This window comes from Centruroides vittatus, unplaced genomic scaffold (genome assembly GCF_030686945.1).
Source record: "Centruroides vittatus isolate TY-2023 unplaced genomic scaffold, ASM3068694v2 contig_630, whole genome shotgun sequence".
Classification (NCBI taxonomy): Eukaryota; Metazoa; Arthropoda; class Arachnida; order Scorpiones; family Buthidae; genus Centruroides; species Centruroides vittatus.
The window spans coordinates 2,157,997-2,176,947 of record NW_027122387.1 but is presented as its reverse complement, the minus strand read 5'-3'; the positions used below and the strand labels follow the sequence as shown (position 1 = coordinate 2,176,947).

Here is an 18,951-nt window from a genome sequence, read left to right as displayed (position 1 = left end):
CTCAAAAACTCGAGTAGAAGGTGTAACTTTCTCGGTTTCAGAAATTTCCGCAATTAATCACTTACAATCGGCAATAAGAAGACTAAAAAGGCCGTATAAAACTCCACTGGAGTCAATTAAGCACAACGTGGACCTCACACGGTGTCAGGAAAAATAAAAAGCCAAACGAAAACGTTACATCGGTGTCGAAGAAAAACACTGCCCCCACTGTCTGCTTGGTGTTTGTCCTTAATTTCGAGAATGGAGTTAGATAGACGAATGTCGAGATCAGATACGAAAGCTTAGAGGAGGAGGTTCCGATTAATTATATATGAACGTCCAATGCAGAAAATAAAGTTATTTCAATTCAAAATATCGAAAACAAATTTTCCTCTTAACGCAGTTAACGGATGACCAGCACTACTCTAGTGTCAAAGGAAAAGTATAATGTACAGGGGCGAGACATTACAAATAATTTGAAATGGAGAGCATATATTTTAAATGAAACAAATGAAAAGTATGAATAAAAATTGCATCCCGGTATTGTGACGACGTCACAATAAATATTTGCTCATTGTATTATATTTATTTAATTATTGTATTTTCTAAGATTCAAAATAAAATTTAAGAAGTTGAAAAAAAATATATTTAAATTTACCTTAACATAAGGCACACCGAAAAGATTAAATATTGATACTTACTGATGAATTCGAACAAACCAAATCTATCATCTATTACAATATCATTGGCAATATCTAAATCGATTGAATAACAATTCCTCAATTTACTTATTTCATTTGTGTAAATAATATGTTTTGTGACATTCCTAAAATGAGTTTTTTAAAAATAAAATCTGTCAAAAAACTTTTCGAAATAAGCTATTTATAGTAAAATAAAGATAAATTATTTACGCGAGATAGTAGAAAATATGTTCTGCTTTCACACCATACTTTTCAATATTTGAACGATCGTAATCTGCCTCGAAATACACATCTGGAAGAGGAAACTGTCGTGAAAAATATAGTATTAGTTGATTAACTAAATAAAGAATATTTTATTTGCATTTAAGAATTTTTATATTTTAATTAAAAGTATTATTCTATAAATCAATAGTGTTTTGTGAATAATATAATAGTAGTTTGGCTAGTTGTCAATAAGTAATAACAGATTTACATTTTAATAATACGTATCTTTAGTTATACATAGAATGTGTTTTTTTTTTCGTAAAAAGCATATTATAATTTTGATAGACATATAAACGTTTATATTATTGTATTAATTTTGATGTTATATCTGTGTTTATGCGTCTTTCTTTATACACAGTATTTATAATCCACCATATGGCGATAAGAATAACTTACCATCTTAATGGATGCGAATTGAGTCAGAATATCAATTTGGATTTATCCTTACAGTTAAAATTTAAATAACAAATAAAAATGAACGTATTTTTCCTTGTTATGTTTTAATTTTGTTGTTTATAACAGATCAATAAAGCATTGTTTGACTGGCCTTACGAGTCGCACTTTGTTTACCGTTGACATTATTGCATTCGTACGTATTATGAGAACGTTTTATAGCGAATATATTACAATAAAATGTAATTTAACGATGATTTCAATAATATATCTTTTTAATATTTAATATAATATAGAAATATTCGTGAGCATTTACTAATTTACAGTTTATAAACTGGCGTTAGTCTAACTAATAAAAATGTTTACGAATAAACAAACTGATTATAAAATAAAACTATGCAGCATAATATTTACATATAATGATTCGATTTTAGACAAATACAAATTTAGGAAAAAGGTATTGGTCAAAGTATACTGCAAATAGTTTACTATTAGAGACTATTATGGAGATCATATATAAAATTATAAAGTGTTCTTTATACATACCATTAATTCTTCATCTGATAAATTCTCTTTATTACAATAATAACTATGTTTTGCACAAAATTTATCGACATTTTTCGGTTTTTCACACGAATCTGGAAAATCTTGACAAAAGGCTTTACGACGAATACTATTAATTAAAGACATTCGTACAAATGTTAATAAAATAAACATATAAAACGAAATACGGATTGACATCACTCACCCATTCATGTCACAGACAGTGATGACCGGTTTCGGTAGCTCCTCTTCTGGTTTAGATTTCACTGATACTTCCAAAGTTGTTGGATAAGTATAGTATAGCTTTATAAATTGACTTACTTGAAAGAAAAATCCGAATAAACAAGCAAAAAAGACAAATAGCTTAAACAACTTTCTTTTTAAATTACGTTCTGTAACAATCTGGGGGATTCCCGCCATAATAACATTTTTCATTACTTTCACGAAGTACAATTGTTTCGGTTTAGTATTTTGTGGACAAACACAATTCACTTTTCTTTCCATGTCTATTTGCCGTAATAATTAACGTATATAATTAAAAAATACTGTGAAAACGATAACGAAAATCAATGAGCATCATGGAAGGATATTTCAAGTATATTATTATTAATAGAAGCAAGTGTATTGTGTTAATGGTGTAGTTAATAAGTGATGTAAGGAATACACAGTACAGGGTGTGTCGTTTAATGAGGTTAGATTGATTTTAGTAAAATCAATGTGTTTTAATAAAAATGAGAGCGTATACAAATAAGTAGTGTTTGTACGGCGAAATAAGATGAAAAACAGCCATCACGTACAATTAGAGTAGATCTTTTTGGCCTAAAAATGCCTTAAAAAATACTAAATTTTTATCATAAATTATTTATTTATAAATATTTTAACTATATAATTAACATTTATGTAGTAGAGATATGTAATTGTTTACATTACACATTGTCTTTTTATCTTGTATCTCGAATAGATTTTTTTAAATAGAAAGGCGAATCCCGAGATATTCTTAAAGAAGTTTTAATTGTCATTTTTTTTTTCGTTTTACAGCAGATCCTATTGTACATTTTTTGCCCGATGGAACGTTCTAGAGTAAAGTTTATTTTAATCATGTATAATAATGTATAACACTAAATAAACATAATTAATTATTTGAAAATATATGTATATGTGATGCTTTTCGTGGAAAGGCGTATCAATACCTTAACACGAGATTTTAACATTTGCTACAGAGCAAAGAAAATAACACTCAAAGTCGAAATTGTCGATTTTTAGGTTTCAATGCCAGATGTTTGTAGTAAGATTTGGCAAAATTTTGAATTATAAATACCCTTTGTTGATTATACAGTAATTTTAATAATAACGTAAACGGCAGAGTAAGCGATTTTCTTTGTGGTTCACAATAATTGAACGAAAATGTTTTCAGAACCGACTGAATAAACAAAAACATTTCAAACTTGTGTCAGAATGTGATGTAATGAGAGAACCTTTTCTTGGATATTGACAATTCAGTTTAATTATTTAACAATTTAAACAAATTATTTAATTAGGAGAATGAATTATAAAATAGACTTCACTTTCGAAATTGAAAGAACAGGGAAATACAGCTTCTTTTCTGTTTTTTTTTTTTTTTTTTAAATAAGGACACTTCCCGTAAAATCGGTCGTATCGCGTGTTTACGATACATCTGGCAATTCGAGTCACCACTTAAAATCCCGTAACATTTTAACACCCGATTGGAGGAGAATCGCAGATAAAAAGGTTAAACATCCTTCTCTCTTTCCGAAAATTTCTCCTTGAGATTCCCTTCGGCTGCTCCGCCCTCATCACTACTCTCCGCCGAACTCATCGGTCAGAGAAGTTCCTCGCTCCCTGTTCCTCATAGGAATTAGACTTTATCGGAAGACATCCCATTGTTAATAAGAGGTATATTACTTATACTTTGTAATTTACGTCTACTTTATTTTATTCTTTAAAATTTTGTTACTTGTTTAAGTCGGCTTGATTGGTATTGCTTTTAAAGTCGATTGCTCCACCGACGAATTCACATCTCTCCTTCTCGGATAAAATTTAAACATAATTTGTAGCGTGAGTTAGGACACGTTAGTTAGGTTAAATTTTGCTGGTTATAAGTGAACACAAGGGTGATAGAGGAGATTTTGTGTTATATGTCAACTGGGATCGGACTTACTAAAAATTTTACCCTTTACAGGCATCTACAATTTTTTAAGAACTTCGATCTACCTTCAAAATTAGAAGTTTTGCCTTTTTATAATAATTATTAATATAAAAATTACTTTTTAAATAGAATCTCATAACAGATGGCACCACATACTAACTTTCGGCTGGTGTTTCTTAAACAGAGAAGGTACTGTACGTAACAACAAAATAACTCCTCTAAGTTTTTAGTATTGTTTAAATTTTAAATTGTATTACAATTAAAATTTATCGGATTTCCTTCCCGGTACCTTTAACCTCCTGTTCTAGGGCGGGAAGATCAGCCAGAGCTCTTGGCGGCTTTTTTCTAATTTAAACTAAATTTAATACAACGTATAAATTGTTTGTTATTTTAAAAGATCAAATAAAACATATATTAGAATAAATCTGAAAAACGAGACAAATTATCTTGTTTATTTATTCAGTTTAAACGCATCTGTTTGACTGACTGTCTGATTGATAATTATTAAACGAGAGTTTGGGATTCAGCCAATAGTATGGCGTAAGATTTTTAAGTGAATTAATTGGCGTAGATATGTTTAAAAGTGATATGGCTAATTAAATACTCTATTACTAAATGGCACTACAGGGTCAAACCTATCAAAAGCAATCGCAATACGATAAAATGCCAAATTTTACAGCATATAAAACACTCCCTTCAGCATAAAATTTTCAAGGAAAAAGTGTTTAGTGTATGTTATGTAAGTCATTCAAAACTTTGGCACTCAGCCTTATATGTTTTTACTGTATTCTGGTTTAAAAACAAGTAAAGTTAGAATGCCACGCTTTTATTCATCAGAGGAAAAGAGGAGTTTAAAAGAAGTCATTTACAATTAAAATATTCTACATGAGAAAACTACTCAGCTATACAGATAATAGCATACTTTTTTTTTTTTTTTTTTAACTTTCTCCGCCCTGTGCTCACTGAGAGGGCCTCTTTTAGTAGGCCCATTATGGGTTCGGCCAGGCCCACAATGGGGCGACCGGGTGGTGAGGGACGGGGCCCGACATATCCGAACGGACCACCCCCCGAAAAATTCCTGGGGATTATTCGAGCCGTTCGGATTCGATCCCGGGTCCCCCAGAGCGGTAGGCTGCCACCTCTACCGCTCGGCCATCCGGCCGTCGATAATAGCATACTAACAATAATATACTTAAAATGTGCTAATTAAATAACACGTTTCTTCAAGAGTTGTGCTAGATATAGGTTACCTATGCCCTAATGAAGGCCACTAGGGAATTTCATTATACTATAACAGATTATTACTTCGCACACAAGAAGCAGAAAGGTTTTATCAACTTTATTTTTGGACAAAAGTTAAGTCTTATAGGTCATAAGAAACGATAATTAGTTAATTATTTCATCTGTATTATATTAGACACATAAAATAAAGAACAAATTCTCTAGTTCAGTGTATATGAGTTCTCTATAAATAATCTCACTGATAACAACGACTAATCTGCCCATACAAGGTGTGTATATGGTTTCTTTATTTCGATCCAAATGACTTCTTGATTGAAAAAGTTCCACCTCACACTACATCCAATACCCCTCAGTCCCATCTTATCGTACCCTGCTGATTTTGCAAAGTTATTTTTACTTTAACACGAAAGAATTATCTAAGGGTACAAGTTAGTGTACTTTTATGTTAATTTACAATAAATGTATTTTTTAAATAAATAACAGTGGAATGAAAATAGTATTTTTGTTCATTTTTTTCTTCAAAATACTTGGTATGAGCAAGTGTTAACTATATTATTAAAATAAAATGTATTCTTTCGTTGTAATAGTGACACGAACGAGTTAATATCAAGCATATATAATATAATAAAACGATAAATAAATAAACCTAATTTTATAGGTCGTGTTATAGGTTTACTACGTGTCTACATTCTAATTTTCCTCCTACGGATATCGGACTCGGAAGAAAAGAGAAATAAAAATGGAAATGAGTAAAAGACTGGTACAAACTTGATCTTATCAGGTAAAATATAAATATATAAAACTAAAACAAATATCTTAAATATTTAGAAATTACTTCCTAAACATTAACTTATGCTTTGGATGATTAACTTATGTTCGTTTCTTGTCGCTATAATGTATAATAATGTAAAATTCAAATATAGTTTTTAGTTTTAGTGTAAGCTATAAGGTATTGTAATTTGCTAAGCTGAGTGGTAAGCCCATTGGCGTCCTCAGAGGGGTCAAATGGGGCACTCGCGCCTTTCTGGAATCAAGTAAAAATTTCACACATTTTAATTGTATAAGTCATTCAGATATATAACCTTCTATCCTCGAATCTGAGACTCTTTGATGCGATATTGTAGTGTTATTTTATAATCTACTTGTGAAGAAAACCCAAACAACTAAATAATTAAATAAACATTTATTGATGTAACGAGTTGTCTCCAAGCTCTTCCTTCGTGGAAAATTTTTCTATGAATACCCATGGATACCTTGTTTATTAAAAAGGTAAAAAGTAAAGATGCTAAAAATAATTTTATATAATTTACCAATGAAAACTTTTCATAAATTTATTATAAATAAAACTTAAAACAAGCACGAGTTATTAAAACCCTTAACAGTACTTGTAAAGCTGTAAAAGAGGACTAGAAATTAAATCATAAAAATCACGAACAAGAGATTTTTTAAAGTTTACCCCATGTAAGATTCAAATGCAAACCTCGCGCTATTGTAAACTTTATAAACGAGTAAAAATCTAATTAAAATATATTTATCAATTATCATTAATATGACAATTGTTGCTAATAAAATAACGATCCGTATGCAACGATAATCACACATTTTTAACAACTCTTTTCAGTCACTTTGTGTCATGCGTACTTTACGTCATCAGACTGCTCTTCACCAACTACATTAACGCTATTTATCACAGAAATATTTCTACAAAACGTTGAGCTTTGTTTACATAAAGTAGCATCTTTCATAAACTCTACGTTAAAGACAGGTAAGTGTAATATTTAAGTAATTTGAAATAGAATTTTATTACTTTCACATTGAAACCAAAGATAATATTTTAAACAACTTCTTCTTTTGTTACTTTTTATAAGAAGAAAATGGATGAGGATAATAAAACGAAGCATATTAAAAGACCGAACGCTCAACAGAGACACGCATATTTAGAAAATTTATTAAAAAATACCGTTATGACAGGCCTCCCTCAAATCGCCACAGAACATAATTTGAAAAGGAAAGTGTTCAAGATATTAGTCTTCTTTGCCTGCTTATTTGGATTCGTCTACCAGCTAACTGAATTTCTAATGTTGTATTTCACTTATCCAACAACTTTAGAGGTATTAGTAAAATTCACGGAGGACGAACTGCTTCCAAAGCCCGTAATCACTACGTGCGACGTGAATGGGTGAGCGATGCGTTTTAATAATAATAATGACAATTCCCTGTTATTTTAATAAGTAAACGTATACGTAGAATTATTGATAAGGACAGAAATAAACTTATTTATCTTATAATTCTTCCAATTATAGAATACGACGTTCTGCCTTCTGTAAAGATTTCCCTAGTCTCTGCGAGAAACCAAAAAATGTCAGTCTGTTTTGTACTAAAAACAGTCAGTTTTGTGAGAAAGAAAATTTCACTGACGACGACTTGATGGTAAGTTTTGCAGTAAATTGGATTTACACTTATAAATGACTGCTTTAAGGTTACTTTTTCCGTCAAATATCAAAAACGTCGTGAGAATTATATGTATTATTATTGGAAAAAAACATATATACACTAACACACTAAAAATAAAAAATTTTTAGTTAAAAAACAAGTAAAAATTATACTCTTTCCATTTCCGACTTCGAGGATTCTATGAGCCAAAACAAGACAAACAAGTGGCAAGGAACAATCATTACTTTATTAATTTATCCATATGCATTTCGCCATCTAGGCCTCCTCAGTGGATACATCAGGATGTTATTCGTTGATTACGTTTTATACTCAACAACCGTTCCCAGCATGCATCAACAACCACTCCAGCATTCAAATTAAGTAAATTTACATGTTCGGCGATACAGAAATGTTCTACAATTTTTCTTTCTAAGTTATTTTCTATTCTATACAAAATTTTAGTATTTTTTATATTTATATTACAATTAAATTTATTGCAATGTAAAAACCATGCTGATTCCGTTCTTCTCAGTCTAATGGCTGCCTCATGTTCCTTTACTCTCAACTCCAATCTTCTTCCGGTTTCTCCAATGTAATAATTTGGGCTTCCACATGTACATGACATCCTATATACGACGCCGGCGATTTTAAATTGGTCTCCGGGCGAATTTTCACTGTTCATTATACTGATAATGTTAGACATCTTATTCTTTTGGTTCGCAACTATGCATACAGAAAATCTTTTAAAAATTGGTTTATATTTTTCAAAAACTTTAGCAACATAAGGAAACTTTGCATAAGAAATATCTTCTATGTTATTTTTAACATTAAATCTACGTTTTAAATATAATTGTACCACTTACAGAGAATATGTTTCGGATAGTCATTTAACTGAAATTTTTTGAACAATTGTTTTACTTCGATATCTATGTTTTCTTGCTGAGTTGTTCTATTTAGTATCTTTCTCAATTCCATATTAAAGACATTCTTTTTATTTTCTAAAGGACAGTAAGATTTAAAGTTAATAGTTTTACCATTATTACATAGTTTTTCATACTTACTAAATGATACACTTCTCTCTTCTCTTTTTATAGTGACATCTAAAAAATTCATTCTATTTTGTTGTTCATCTTCACTTGTAAACTTTAAGTTTTTATGTAATCTATTTGCATATTCCTCAATATGTTTGGATGAAACTATTTGAGAATCATAAACTATTATTATATCATCTACATATCGTGCATAATATTTAATACCTGTTAGACTTGAAATTCTTTCATCTATTTTATTCATATAATTATCAGCCAATTTTGGTCCTATAACCGATCCCATGGCAATACCTTTTTTCTGCCTATAATATTCTGTAGAGATTTTAAAGTAGTTATTATTAAATACAAATTTAACAAGCTCTATTATATATTCAGAAACGTTACATGTTTTGAGACTTTCTATTATCATTTCTAAAGTGATAGATGGATACATAGACTTTATATCCAAACTCATAATACGAAAAGATTTTTTATAGTTACCTTTTAACAATCCGTTAATTAATTCTTCTGTACTTTGTATACTATAGGTTGATTTTTCCATATTCTGAAAGAAGTTTTTTAAAAAACCTTCTAAGTTATACAAAACAGTTCTTCTAAAATCCACAAGGGGTCTACAAGTATTACCAGGCTTATGCGTTTTGATTCTTACATTTAACTTAGGTTCTCTTACATTATTAAAGTCCAAAATATTTTTGACTTGGTTAGCTGGAATTTCATTCTTATATTTTTTAATTAATTTAGTAAGGTTGCTTTTAATTTCCTCAATAGGGTTTCTTGGTAATAATTCATAGTCATCCGATGAAATTATTTCTAATTTTTTGGATAACAATTCCTCCTTTTTAATAATCACCAATTGCTTTGATTTATCTGCCATGACTAAAGAAATATGTTTTTTGTTAAAAAATTTGATTAATCTTTTCATTTTTTTAGCTATTTTAACAGCTTTTTTATCTATAATATAACTATTATTTTTATTTTTACCTTTAAATTTGTTTAAATCCTTACTTATGGCTGTTCTTAATTTTGTTTGTTCTTCTTTACTTCCCGGGAGTTTCCTTATTGCATGTTCTATTTCCGCAATTATTGGCAAATTCTTAGACTGCATTGGAAGATTCATACACATACCTAAAGAAAGGATTCTTAAATAATCATTTGGTATTTCAACATCTGTGAGATTAATTATTGATTTCTTGATCCATTCTTGTTTTTCAACTGCAGTAGGATAATCAAATTTTTTGGTTAGTTTAACTTGTTTATTTAAAATATATTGATCATAAAGATTATTTTGTATATTATTATCTCTATTATATTTTTTAAGGACTTATATCTCTTACGTAAATTATAAATTTCTTTATCTTTCTTTTTAATTGCTGATCTTATTATTAATTTTTCTATTTTCATTACATCGCCCATTCGAATACTGGAACATATAGATGCTGGCAATCTAAATGTTGCTGGACACCGATCCCATTGGTTTTAATAATCGAATTTATATATATATACACTAGTTTCTAATAAAAATTTAATATTTGGTTTTTAACGAGCGACCGTCGCAGCGTGTCCAAATGCTGTAAAGTTTAAATAGAAAAATTAATTTTCTATTTGTTTTATCTAAATTATATTTTTGTTCGAAAATAAATAAATTATAACATTCACCTAATTATTTTAGAGTAACACTAATATCCGTTTATCGAAATTCGTGTTCCTCCCTTTTCATTTAATAATTATTATGCCGGATGATTTTATTGATCAAACATTTTTCATTAAATTTTTAATGATGTGTCCATGTTTGGGGAATTCGCGACTGTTTTATTATAAATAATCTTTTCTAGAATAAACAATTAATTATAAGTATGAAAGCTTTAAATAGAATAAATAAATAAATATGTTCTATTTGTATCATTATTTCATCTCATTTTTACAATCTTACGATGTTTTAACTTATTAAGTAATTACTGAATATTAATAGAGCGAGTGGTTCCGGAGGAATGCCGGCAGAACTGATAAAAATTATTCGAAAGGTGTCTTAATGGAGAAGACATCTGAAAAGAATAGAAAATTGGCTTTTTGACATCCATGTATAAAAAAGGAGACAGACAAAAATGTGAGAACTATCGAGAAATTACATTAACAGCAACATTTAGTAGATTATATGGACGAATAACAAGAAATCTAATCGAAAAAGAATATCAAATAAAAGAAGAAGAACAGAGTGGATTCAGAACGGGAAGATCATGTATAAAGCAAATTATGGAAAAAAGGTTAGCAACAGGACAGGAAACTCATTTGTTGTTTATAGACTTAACGAAAACAAATAAAAGAGGAATGTTTTAAAGGAGGTTTATATTTAAACACGAGTAAAACTAAATATTTATGCGTAGGAGAGGCTAAAACAGACACGGAACTGGAAGAAGGAGAAATGACTGAGGGATGTGAGCATCACAATTATCTTGGAGTACAAGTTCATCAAGATGGAAGAGATACATTAGAAATAAATACAAGATTAGCACAAGATAAGAGAGCAGTTAAAAGATTAAATGGAATATGGCGGAGTGAAGAAATAACTAGATCAAGAAAAAAAGAATATATAATGTAATTGTCAAAAGCATTCTGTTATACGGAACGGAGGCGTGGAGAATGACCGGGGTAGAGAAGAGAAAAGTAAAAACGGTTGAAATGGATGCATTGAGAAGATCGTGCAGAATATCAAAAAGAGAAAGAATAACTAATGAGAGAATCAAAGACCTAATGGGATTGAAGGAGACAATTTTGGAAGAAATAAAGAGGAAACAACTTGTGTGGTTTGGACAAGCGAAAAGAATGAGTGATGAGAGACTCCCGAAAATGTCAATGGAATACATTCCACAAAAACAAAAAGAAAAAAGAGTGGAAGACCCAGGCAAACCTAGTACGACGGAGTAAAGTTAGCATGTAGTGAAAACGGAATTAAAGAGGGATGGTGTATGGACAGAGAGAGATCAGAGTTCCTGGAGGTCGGAAGGCGACGTCAGACGCCACAAACCAATATATATATATAAGTAATTATTATGGTACGATAAGTTCAAATTTCTTGATTTGTAAAGTTTTAAATAAATAAAAAAATTATATATATATAATATATATATATAGGTATAAGTAAGAGTAGAAACACTCCAATAAAATATATAAATATACATTTCTGTAGGGTAATTTTTTCAGAAGATTAAAAAACCAAGAGTAAGGAATACATGCATTTGGTATCTGTAATAAATTTGCAATTAATTAATATTTACCGTACAAATAATTCTGGGTTAGTACATAATATAATCATATTTACTTTTAAGTCTTCATCCTCTTTAAGATTCCAACCACATACAAATGGTTCACAGCATGAAGGTACAAACAGTGTCAAATGTATAGTGTATTCGTGTTTTTTAAAATCATATCGTTGCTTTTTAACGAAGAACTGTTTGTATCTTCGTGCTGTGAACCATTTGTATGTGGTTGGAATCTTAAAGAGGATGAAGACTTAAATCTGACCCAAAATTATTTGTGTGGCCATTATTGTTTGAAAGTAAATTAATCTTTGAGACTTTTTAATTCACGTAAATAAATTTGCAAGTTTTCTGATTAAAATTTTAAAATAACTTTTTATAGTTCCCACTGCCGTTTGTGTATTATGAAATGGATTACAATCGTACAATTATTGAAGATTATGGAACTATGGCAGAAGATATTTTATATATTTATAAGTAAATATTATATTTTAAATGTGTTAATTAGTAAATAAATGATCTTTAAACTTATTTTTAATTGTTGGGCCACATTTAGAAATTTTACGAGACGTGTTTTTTATGCGAATGAATTATGGAAAGTAAGAAGTTGTTACTCGATCGACTTAAATCTTATCGATCCGAACATAACTGAAGACTATTTTCCTGCATTGAAAATGTACTGTAAGTATTTATTAAATATATTTTCTCGTTTATTCTAACGTTCTGTTGATATTATAAGATTTATTTTATAATTTTTATTCAACTAATTTGTGAAATTATAGTCGAAACTTAACGTTTCAATTGTTTTATGCTGTGTGCAGTTGCGGTATATAGCACTTCTGATAATTAATTCTGATTAATTTAAAGTAATAAAGATATCAGTTAATACTACAGTATATTCATATATTATTAATTATTTCGTAATAAAAGTGGAATGCCGAAATTATATAATCAACAAAACCAAAATTAAAACTGAAATTCATCGTTTCTTTAACAGCAAATACCAAAACAGTCGGTGACGTTGTGATAACGTTTAATTCCAAAGAATTATTTCGACCAACAGTTCCAGTTGGTGCTAAAATATCAATTCACTCGAAGGATCAGATAGTAAATCCTTTCGTTGATGGTTTTCTTGTTAAGCCAGGAAATCGTTACATTATACAATTGAAAGTGGTATGCCAGGTTTTCGTATTTGTGTTTTTTAAAGACTCAATTAATGTGTATTTAAATTTTAATTAAACTTAAATAAAATCCAGATAGAAGAAGACCTACTTACAAATCCTTATAGCACAAATTGCTCTTATTACGAGCGATCTAAAGAAAAATCTTTTGATGAGTTATATACACGTCAGGTAAATATTAATTTTTAAAATTACATAAAAATTTTGTAAACATTAATATTATTTAATATAGACCGACGTATATAAAATATTAATCGGCAACTGGTTGATCAATTTTATATTTTTGCTACAAAATCCAAGCTGACAAGTTAAAATATATATCTTGTTTGTTCTACGTACAAAAAAATCTCTAAATATATCCTTTTACAGTTTGTTACAAACATTTTTGCACCAGGATATATCATTTAAACAGAAGTCAAAACACTAGAAGCTTTTTAGGTTTTGAAAATTAAAAATATGTTACCAATACTTTACAATTAAAACTAATTACATCTCTTGTTTTTTACAGGGAAAATGCCATACATGATTTTGGTAACTGAATTTAAGAAAATGAAATTTAATTTTAACAATGAGCAGTTATCGTATAGTAAAAAGTAATTAACAGGTTAGGTTAGGTTTGGTAAAAATGGGGCCTCATTGACTTAAATAAGCCTTAGGCCCCGAAAAACCTAGACCCACCCTTGTGATGACGTACAAAACGTAACCCAATAGAGGAGCGAATGATAATGAAAATGTCATTTCATTGTCATTTCTAATTGTATGGACATTTGTATTCCCGAGTGCTTCCATCAGGCCGAGTGTTAGAATTGAAAAAGCTATTTACCGTGAGGTGACATACTGCGCTGTGTATGAGTGAGCGTTGTTATTCGGCTAAATTGTATTCAAAATTTTATTTTCTTACCGAATTTTACTGTTGGAAATTCGTTTCTATAATACTTAGATAACTTGTTATATTAATACTAAATAAACGTTTAGAAATTTTTCATTATTTTTTATTGTCAAAATAACTTGTCCGAAAAATTATATTTAATCGTTATTAATCATTAATTTTTGTAATTATTACAGAAATTCCTTCGATTTTAATGCGACTTCGGTTGTCATAAGCAGGACTGTTTTAAATTTCTTAATCTATATACTCTATGAGCAATTTATATTTAATATTAATTATATGTAACCTTTATAATAACATCATAAATTTATAGTTTCTTATATTTACTTATAGCGCTGCATACTCAATTGTCAAAAGGAGAAATGGTTGGAAAATTGTGGATGCATCTCGGGAGACTATCCTTTCGAAACGGATGGGACATTTTGTACAGGAGGTAATTTAAAATTTTTAAGTTGCTAAATTTGAAAAAATTGATTATTTATATTTATTTTGACGTTTAAAATGCTTCATGCACAGATCAAAAGCACGCATGATGATAATGTAATTTCTCACTAGATAAATTACGTAAAGAAATAACTCAAATAATAAAAAAATACATATGTTTACAAAGCACAATGAATACCCGAGTCTGTCAGACCCAAATTACTCAATTTAAATTTTACATAAATTTCTAGTACCACCCTGAATAGGAATATGTGTAATATGAATTGCCTACCTATATAAATATACAACGAAAATATACTGCAAATGTAGCGCGAGTCTGTGAGACCCAGACCATTCATTGCGGGGTTAAGACAAATCTTTATTGCATACATTTTTTTTCAATCTCATAGACAAGTTGATTTGTATTTTTGGAACACGAATCGTTGGACCAGTTTCCTTGTATTGTACAAAGGAGCCGAAATCCAATTCGGTGTAATTCTCGATTTGCTTCATTCGGAGATAATAATGATGCTCGGTATTATCTTCCATCAAGAATCAGATGAGATATATTAAAAATATTCTATTTATGTTTCGAACTTGATTTCCGGACTTTAATTTTGAATGCCAATATATATAATTTTATTTATATTTTTAATAAATACTTTACTTATAATTATATTTTAAAAATAAATATTTAATTTTTATCTATTTTTAGAGAAAATTAATTGCTTAGATAATGTAGATACCGATCATTGTGTTGATAAATGCCAAGTTGCATGCCAGTGAGTATAAACTTTACTGTTAGAAAATAAATATAAATTGTAACAATAACTTAAATTTTTAAAAATAATTTTCTAAATATTGTTTGCTTACATTTAACATGGATTTAGTTATTTCGCTTTAAAATATAAAATAATATTTCACATATACGTTACGCCAAATACGGGAAAACCGTTCATAATCTGGGAAAGTTTGTGTGCCAATTTCTCGAATTTGGCATTATTGCTGCCAATTTCAGAAAATTAGCTATTTTTAATTTCCGGTTTCTTGAAATCGGCAATCGAATGACTATCGTGCTCAAAAGAAAGTGTCGATGGACTCGGAAAGTTTCTCTCTGTGGTTCCATGCTAAATTCGTACCAACTTTAAAGGAAGAACCAAACAAACTTCCGTCAAAAGCATTCCTTCTACTTGATAACGCTCCCGGCCATCCCTCTGATTTGTATCAGACGATATACAAGCTGTCTTTATCCCACAACTCTAATCCAACATATGGATCAGGAAATTTTGGAATTAATTAAGCGTAGCTATCGACATACAATTCTTACCTTCTTATTGAATGAATGAGAAAACGATTCTACTGAAGCCATGCTGAAGGTAGGGAAAGCCATCAACATGCGTGATGTTGTTTTTCAAACAGTACAAGCACGGGTCATTGCAGAGTTAAGTATTGGAAACAGGATGTCCTTCGATTGATACCGAGTCAGACAATTCAGAATCATTTTCGGATGTTGTGTTTGTTGATATGTTCGCAGGCTTTCTAGTGGGAGAAGTTGATGGAAAGGGGATTACTAACTGGTTAATGAGAAATATTATGGAATAAACCAAGCTTTAACAGATGAAGAAATCACTGAAAGTGTACAGGATGAAAGTGATGAGGAAGAGGATACCACAGAGACAGAAAACGAAGATTTCTCACACTGCTGGTACCGACGTAGCCGCCATTTTCCTGCAGTACAAAATGCGAGAACCATACACATTTAGTACCGATGTAAAAGCATACCATCGACAAACATCTCCATTAAAATAAGTAAAAATTCGTGATATTTTTCGAAGTGACTACGCTGAGTAGAAGATGCAACATTTTAATTGTGCCGTTTACATTCTAATTTCTCTTACTTTATACAATTACTTATCTCTTATTTGTCTTTTAAATACACGTGTACCACAGACAGTAAGCATGGAACCTTAAATTTACTAAAGAATTAAACTGACATCTTTTATCTCTCAGTAATCCGAAACTTGCACTTATCCGACATTCATCTGTGCAAGGAATGAATGAGCTGATGAGTGCCGGAATAAGCAAAAACTCTACTGTATTTTTGCTCTACTGATATCGGGCGAATATACAATAACTCGGTACTGCATATTTTTCCAGCTTGGCAGGTGTCCATTTTATACAGGTTCTGCTTTGGACAGGTCTCCCAGTATAATTTTATATTTCAGACAAAACTAAAATACATGTTTATCAGAAATATTTTTGAAATTTATGTGTAATGTATCCGCAGTAATGATTAAAATATGACAAATTTTCAGAGCCACTGTTTTCGAATATGAAGTAGACGATGCCCCGATTGAATTTTACGATGTAAGTCTAAGAATGAATATTTTTTTTTTTGCATAATTTGTTCAGATTATTTCACAAACGCCAATTGTTTGTGATTGTTTCAGTTTTACGTTCCTTTGGAAACTACCGATGAAGATACGAATGAAAACTATAGGTATAATATAATACATCATCATTATATATATTGAAATATATACATAAGCAAATTTTATGTATTAACTTTCGTTTTTCGTTTAACAGAAAACAAGAGCAAGTAGCTGTTATGAGTTTCTTCTTTAATAGGCCAGAATTATTAATATATAAATACAAACCAAAATTTCAGGTAATAAAATGGCGAAATTTATGTAATAAAATTTATATAAATAGTGTACATATACAGGATAATTCAAAAATCACTCACAGATTTAAAAATTTCGATCCTACGCGGTTTTCAAATAAATACTCCGAACGATATTGGAAGTTTTATCTCCAAACATTTTATACTAAATTTAATTATAATTATTAACAGCAGCTGGTGATGTTCGCAGTAAGATCATGACATTATCGCACTTTCGACCGGGCCGTATAGCCCGAGAGCTTAGGCCTAATAACAAACCATCGCTTATAGTACATTACTAAGGTGATAAAAAGAATACACAGAAGCAGAAGTGATCTACAAAAGGAACTTGATAAGCCCATTTCGTTTACATAAGAGTCCTTAGTGCCAGAAGTTGCAACTACAATTCGCGTAGTATGTTAGGCATGGAATTTTTTGAAGTACTGTACATTCTGTAAAAGCTGTATTTGTTAAATTATTGTTGGGATAAGGCAAAGGTAGTATGTCAAAGGGAGATGCCTCCCGGGTGAACTTTTCACGAGAAACTGGCACCTATTTATGTGTTGGACACGTGAAAAAAATCCGAAAAATTACACGGGCGGTTCAATTGTCAGAGAGGATCTTGCTTGTAATTGCAAGCCGATTCGTGTCTGACAGATAGACTGGCCACGTGGTTTTAGTAGCTACGTCTGACCAGTGGCCACTTATCTACTGAGCCACTGTTGGGTCTGAATTTCGGGTTATTATATATTTTATTTTACAGTTTTCATAAATTGTGGCTTTATATCAGATTTTATGAATTCTTTCACAGTTAGATCATTTACGCTTCACATAAAAAGTTTTAAAAATTTTTATAATAATGTTTAAGCATCTTTATAACTTTTAATGAGTCTAAATTAAATTTAATAATTTTTAATATAAAATGTAAAGAAATAAAGATATATTTCTATTAAAATTTATTTTATAGTTACTTACTGCATGTCAATAAAATGATAAAATATAAATATTAATAACTGTTATATTTTTCAGTCAATAGAATTATTCAGTTACATTGGCGGTTACATTGGAATGTGGCTTGGAATATCATTGATTGCCATCTGCGATTTCTTAGAAATGATCACTGTTTATATTTATCATATAATTACGAGAGATATTCCTAGTATAGAAAATTATTAAAGGTACTATAACTAAATTAGAAAAACTACACATCACATACAACAATTTAACAACTGGTCCTTTAATTTATAGATAAAATTTAAGCAATTTAAAACTTTTGTATTTTAATTTTACTTTTATTCCACTGTTTTCCTGTACAAAATCAACTAAAGACAAAAAATAATACAACCCATTGTGTAGAAATGAACATCTTAATGTTTTAATTATATCATTTCATATTATACGAAATATCTGGAATATCTGGAGATATAAAACTTTATTTGCATTTTTCATTATTCATTTGCCTACAAACCCGTTTTTGGTGGTTACGAAAATAAGATTGTATCCGGCGAATATTGCTGATATTAGCTCTATATTAAACGAATTTAAAGTGTGTCTTCGAATCTATACGATAGTAATTACTATATAAAATGACATTGAAATGATGAAACTCGATTACTTTATTTCTATGTACCGACAATTGAGATAATGAATATAAAAACTTGGCTTCTAAATATAATTTTATTAATTTACGACATAAAAGAAATAATAATCATACATAGAATAGCCAGGCGATAATCTACATACGGCATTTATAGTCCAAAATTTTGCCAAA

The 18,951-nt window shown here is 29.7% G+C and overlaps 1 protein-coding gene and 1 long non-coding RNA gene across 2 annotated transcripts; one reads left to right on the top strand and one right to left on the bottom strand.

The window, feature by feature from the left end:
• The first annotated feature begins 7,145 nt into the window (after positions 1–7,145).
• LOC136979625 (acid-sensing ion channel 4-A-like) lies at positions 7,146–18,375 on the top strand. Its single transcript, XM_067275649.1, has 12 exons — positions 7,146–7,468; positions 7,593–7,719; positions 12,408–12,502; positions 12,582–12,706; positions 13,023–13,198; positions 13,282–13,377; positions 14,429–14,528; positions 15,234–15,300; positions 16,834–16,885; positions 16,969–17,018; positions 17,105–17,186; positions 18,210–18,375. Exons 1-12 carry the CDS (start codon positions 7,164–7,166, stop codon positions 18,354–18,356), a joined length of 1,422 nt encoding a protein of 473 aa, XP_067131750.1. The 5' UTR covers positions 7,146–7,163; the 3' UTR covers positions 18,357–18,375.
• LOC136979624 (uncharacterized) lies at positions 7,948–8,630 on the bottom strand. Its single transcript, XR_010881410.1, has 2 exons — positions 8,586–8,630; positions 7,948–8,445 (listed from the first exon to the last, which is right to left on the bottom strand). It is a non-coding gene; the product is annotated as an uncharacterized lncRNA (long non-coding RNA).
• Positions 18,376–18,951: the final 576 nt, after the last annotated feature.